We start from the raw sequence: 6,000 nt of genomic DNA, 5'->3' as shown, positions 1-6,000 counted from the left end.
CCCCCACACCCACCTACCCACCCCCACCCACCCTGCTCTCTATTCCTAAATATATTGAAAAGAATATTAATTTATTAGAAACAGCTAACGTATTTTTTTTCTTGGATGTTGAGTTGTTGTCTTATGCTCCAAAATCCCTTTTTGCAAATTAAACTGGCAGTAAATACTGTTGTTCTATTTGTTTGCACTATCATTGTAGTTTAGCATCTAATCAAACAGGGATTTGACTAGATAAGGCATTTTGCCATTTTAATTTAAAAAAAAAATAATCTGAAGTGCAATGTGGTATTATGATACAGAGCTACTAGCATATCCAGTCTATTCACATACATGAGTATATCTTCATTACACTTCACTCTAAAAAACCAAGAAAACCTAAACAGATTAACATCAGAAAAAAACAAGGGGTGACAGATTAAGAGTAAAATAATATTATTCTTCTTTATACTGGGGTTGCTTTGAAATTAACCTTATGACTGATAGTTGAATGGAATGTGAATGTGAATGAGTATCTGTTTATGTTCTGAGGAAGTAGTGTGGCTTCCTTTGGATTTCCTTTAAGCAGGATATGGTGACAGAAAACAGTAAGTAATAAATGTACCTCCTATGATGAGAGAGCAATATGCATGGCATGGATTAGCTACAGATGTATTCCTCTTGCTTTCCCAGGGTGAAGAAGGGGACCAAGGTCCCAGTGGTGAAGTGGGAGCTCAAGGCCCTCCAGTAAAGTATTTCTTCTTAAATAGTGTTACCCATTTGTTTTATTATGTCTCATCTTTTTTTCTTCTTACTGTAAAGAAACATATTATAAAATCTCCACACACCTTTCTCTTTGTTCTGCCATATTGTCTATGAGTGAAAGCAGAATTATTTTAAGTCTCTTCAAAAAGCTACATTATTGCTTGGCACAAAGCTCTATATAGTTCTATGGAAAGGCTTATTTTTAAAGTATTTTGTGTTGTGCTTAGATTGTGCAAATAATTGAGGGGTTTTTTGGTGTGTTTTTTCCTTGGCCTTCTTTCCATAGTTTTGATGACTCTGACTTACTTCATCCTTGCAAAGCAAGTGTTTGTTTAAAACATTGTTAACTGAAATTCAGGCTTAGCTAAGACATGAGGATGAAGTAGCAGCCATTGATGAACAGATTGTTTTTTACCCTAAGTTTTTTGCCTTCTTGCATGCCAAAGAAGCTCCTTCAATCACAGCTATGATTTTGGAATTATTTTCTTGTCCTGCTTTGCTTGACTTTTTTGTTCTGGCACACACCTCCTAGCTTATTTCCTGGTGAGGAGCTCTTCTTATGGTTGCCACAGCTGAACAGGCAATAGGGAACAGAATAAAGGGGTTATTCTAAGTAAGAGAAATAGGCATAGGCATAACACATTTAATTTCTATAATTTATTTTCTGATGGGGTCTTAAGCTTTTTTCCTGGTATGAAACTATTTATTTAATGCCATTGGTGTTCAGATGTGATGCTATACAGGAGTTTACCTTGATGCACATGACATCCAAATCCTAAATTATAGAATTCTCTGTGAATATAAGACAACATAAACCTCTGGATTAGGACTAGAGAAACATAAAGAAGAGACCAAGGAAAGGAAATGGTTTAATCCTTCTTATGTTTGATACTGAAAAAAGCATCTCTGGCACCCTGGTGCAGAGAAAGTACTTGTGTAAGATGCAGCTTCTGCTGTCTGGAGAGCCTGTCGGGACAAATTCATTTAACACAGTTTGGTAAGGTTCTTCAATCACTGTGAAATAACACAGTAGAATTAAAAAACAATTGAAGATTGACTTTTCTTCCCCCCTCCCCTTTTTTTAAAAAATTAATTATTAATTCCACTTCACTGTTTCACCAGTTGATGACCTTACAACCAAGCTTTAAAATAATTGCTTATTATTAAAATGTAGGATTTGTAATATGAAGAAAGTGATGTCAGATAGACAACCTGTGGAAAAGAGGATAGGCAGCGCTTTAGAGGCACAGATGGAGAGGCTGTGGACTCTTGTATTTTCTTGTATGTTTCTTACATAAACAAATGTAAGGCTCAGATCCACAGTAGAGATTAGGAATCTGGTCATCACCTGCAATCCAACACTTTTATGTAATGCATTGACAAGAAGACTTGCATAAGATAGCCACCTCTGGGAGAGATGTGGCCTTTGATAGAAAGTAGTGGGTACCTCAGGGTTCCTACTTCCATCTCTGATCTTGGAGCAAGGATTAGACTGTGGGTCTTTCCCTTGTTGGGTTGATGTAGTCACTGTTGCATTATCCTAATTTTTTTCCTCATGTTTTGGGCTGACAGAACTTTAAATGTTCTGTGCAAAGTTACATCTAACTGTTAAGAGCAAGTAAAAGGGCTGCTCATCTAGAGTCTGGTCAAGGAGGAGGTTTGCCTATGCTGTGCTGAAGGGCCTGTAGCTGTTTCACGAACACAGTTGTAGTGCATTCTTCTTGTTGCAGGACAGACATGTTATGGCTGAGGTTTTGGTCTCTCTGCAGAGAGGAGACATGTCATGTAGTTTCAGTCTCTCAGGAAGAGGATACAATTGTAGCCAAATTTCCCATGAGACTGTACTTTGAAGGAAAGGGATGACAGTTATGGTACATTCTGCTGTACTAGGATGTCTACTCAGTCCAGCCTCTCAGGTGTTGTGGGTGTATAAACGTAGCACTTGTATTCTTAAAAACCTTCCTCATTTTGTCTGTCTCTAGAGTTCATGAACTCTGATGGTACCTTTCTTCTGCATCTGTCCTATACCCCACTTAAACCAATTTAGGACTTCTGCAAATCTGGCCTTCATGTGTTCCTCTCACACAGGCTGCACAGGGAGAACGCTTCAAGTCTGTAGTAATCAAGAATAGACATCATTGGGGTTTATTTAGTCCTTAAGGAATATTTATGGTTGCATAACTGAACCCGATAATTTTGTTATTCTTTTAAAAAGTCTTAATAAAATATAAAATTACCATATAAATTAAATATTCTAATACAAAAGTAGCTGTATTTCTCCTTTTATACTAAGAAAATAGTAAAATAGCGTAAAGAAAGCATGTAGAACTCTGAGTCTTCTGTCTGAAAACTAGGACAGTTCTGATGAAAATACTTAAGCATAATTTGAATATGCTTTTCATTTTCAGGGCATCCTAGGTATCAGAGGTATAACTGGTATAATGGGACCTAAAGGTACCAAAGTGAGTATTAATCTTTCTTTCCATAAAATGACCTGGATAAGAAAATGTACACCCCTGAATGTTTTTAAAGCTTATTTAAATTTTTCCTTTTTCCCCCTGCATTTTCTCTCTCCTGTCAGTTGTATTTCCATAGCTACTGTACTTCTGGTTAGGAAGAAAGGCAGTTTGGTCCTTCTGATGAATAAAGTACACATACTGTTCACACCTTTCCCTCTGATCCTTGGTTTTATAGAAATCTGGCATGTATGCAAGTAGGTAGTAAGCAAAATATCGTTATAGCAGTTATAAACTACAGCATGTTTTATTTAGCTAAAATTTATTAAGTAGTTTCTCTTGTGATTTGCATCTTCCTGAAGCCTTTTGCTTCCACTGTCCCAGTTTTTGTCAGGAGTTTTTATTGAGAGTTTGTTCTTTTCCATTCTTTCTGTCTCTTACATCTTTTGTCTTAAATTGCTGCCAGTGGGATTCATGTTTATATGGGCTCTAACTTTGCTGGGTAATTTTCCTGCTGTTCATCAAAGTGTTTCTAACTGTTATTTCAAACCTCACTATTACATTTCTATTCTTATGATCTTGCTAAATCTATATGGTAAAAATTCCTGGAAGGGATAAAATGTAGCAATCATGGCATTGTCTCCTTCTCCAGAAATGAAATAATGGAAAACTTATTCTGTGATTGTCTATGTTCAGAAATAACATAAAATTTGTCCTGATTATGAATCTTCTCATGAGTGTTCCTTCCTAACCTCTTGGAAACATTTACTAAGCTATTACTGTCTTACTTTGCTTTTCTGGCCCTCTTTGTATCTTTTAATTCTTGGTAGTTACCTACCTACATTTTTGTGCTTACGTTTTTGTTTTGTCAGATTGAAATATTTATTACTTCTATTTGACAAAGGAGTTCCTTATTCTCTGTAAATCTTTTTGAAAACTTTTTTTTTCTCTCCATTTAAAATTACTTACAGGGTAGCAGTTGCATTGTTTCCTTGAAACATATGTGATAAAAATAGCTGCACTGCACTTGATGATTTCTCTTCACATTCTGATGCTATTCTATTATATGGTGAAGGAAAAGACAGACATTTTCTGTAGTATGAAAAGATCTGACTCCTCACTATTCAATATAATTCTTTTAGAGAATGAACTGAATGTCATTTTTTCCATAGTTAAAAAATATTGGCTTTCATAACTCCACAAAAAACTAAGATAGATTTAAAAAAAGTTTGCCAAAATTCCTTTGTTATTTTTTTTTAATTACACCTATAAAAAACTTCATCTGTACAGAATTTGCAGCTCCCAGCAAACCAGAGGGAGCCTAAGTTGTTAGTGTTTTAGCACTTCATTTTGATGCCTTGTGTTATCTACTTGTTTTGTAGGGAGCTCGTGGGCTTGATGGTGAGCCTGGTCCCCAAGGTCTTCCTGGTGCTCCTGTAAGTTAAAGTGTGTGTTAGCCAAACACTTCTCAGGGTCTACTCAGTTAGATACTATGTGGCTGTGAATCAGAAAAGCCTCTGATCAATCCAATTCTATTGATTCCCCACAGGTCAATAAATGATATGACAGTGATGTTAAATTCAGAATCTCTTACTGTCCCCAAGGAATTATGGGGTAGATGAAGACATTTTAGCCTCTTAGTGTGTTATTGTTACCTCTTCATTAGGAGTGCTACTGTGCATTAGGATGACTTGGAGTTTTTCAATGTTTAAACTGAAAAATAGTTATTCATTAGAACAAACCCTGTATAGGGCAATTTGTGCCCTTTTGGGTGGGTTTTTTTTTGGTTTTTGTTTTGTTTTGTTTTGTTTGTTTGTTTTTTTAAATTCTTTCCTGCTTCCTGCCCCCCAGCTGGATTTTATACTTGGAAAGCCAGTAACTCTATGGGTTGAAGAACTGAATGCAACATCCTTTGCTTAAACTCTTCTGGGTTCCTAGGGTATAGCTTGAGCTGTGGTGTTTTTTTTTAAAATGCAGTTGTCAGCTGCATTTTTAAGAAACTGCATTTTTAAATACAGTATAAGATGTCCACTTCGACCAAGCGTGAATTGTACTGTGGCTGATTTACTGGAGGTTTTAACTATTAAATGCAAGTAAGTTTATTCTGTTTTTGTTGCTAGAAATTTTTCTTTGTTTTTTTTTTTCCTGTAGGGGGATCGAGGACAGAGGGGTCCACTGGGAGAGGCAGGTCCAAAGGGAGAAAGGGTGAGCATAGACAAATTCCAACTTGTGTTGGTGTACAAACAGTGGTTACTTATAGCATATAAACATACAGCATAATTGGTACTCTCAAAGTAATGCATATTTAAATGAGTATGTGTTGTAACTCTTTCCATCTGTCATTTCAATGTGTTTATTTTAATTTAAAAAAATTATTATTATTCTTAGGGCCCTCAAGGTACAAGAGGAATAAATGGTCTCCCTGGGCCTAAAGGAGAGTCTGTATGTATATTTCATTTCTTCAATTGCTTCATGTCATGCTAATTTGTATATCAGAGTGCTTGGGTGAAATCGGTCCAAAACATTAATTTTTAAATTTGTTTGTTTGGTTTTTTTTCTTCCCTTCAAGGGCTTACCAGGAGTCGATGGCCGAGAAGGGATCCCTGGAATGCCTGGAGCAAAAGTAAGGCACAGTTGGCATATATCTGAGCCTTGGCAGTGCCCTAGATTTATTCACTCATTTGTGGCTTTTTCTCGTGTTGCTGCCTGTGGCTTTATGCACATTATTAGGGTAATTGATGAACTTTCCCATCCTACAGATCTAAAACTACTCCAGCTCTCTGTTCCATAAATAAAATTTTCC

At 36.2% G+C, this 6,000-nt stretch overlaps 1 protein-coding gene across 1 annotated transcript in view; it reads left to right on the top strand.

Moving 5' to 3' along the window:
* COL9A1 (collagen type IX alpha 1 chain) overlaps nt 1-6,000 on the top strand; it is a 70,217-nt gene that overhangs the window by 37,238 nt on the left and 26,979 nt on the right. The window contains exons 19-24 of the mRNA XM_026846129.1: nt 670-723; nt 3,150-3,203; nt 4,580-4,633; nt 5,349-5,402; nt 5,586-5,639; nt 5,767-5,820. Coding sequence (XP_026701930.1) covers nt 670-723; nt 3,150-3,203; nt 4,580-4,633; nt 5,349-5,402; nt 5,586-5,639; nt 5,767-5,820 — 324 coding nt within the window. The remainder of the gene's footprint in view (nt 1-669; nt 724-3,149; nt 3,204-4,579; nt 4,634-5,348; nt 5,403-5,585; nt 5,640-5,766; nt 5,821-6,000) is intronic.

This window comes from Athene cunicularia (genome assembly GCF_003259725.1).
Source record: "Athene cunicularia isolate RWA chromosome 3 unlocalized genomic scaffold, athCun1 chr3_part1, whole genome shotgun sequence".
Classification (NCBI taxonomy): domain Eukaryota; kingdom Metazoa; phylum Chordata; class Aves; order Strigiformes; family Strigidae; genus Athene; species Athene cunicularia.
The sequence above is the reverse complement of the archived record's forward strand: the minus strand, read 5'-3'. Positions and strand labels throughout refer to the sequence as shown.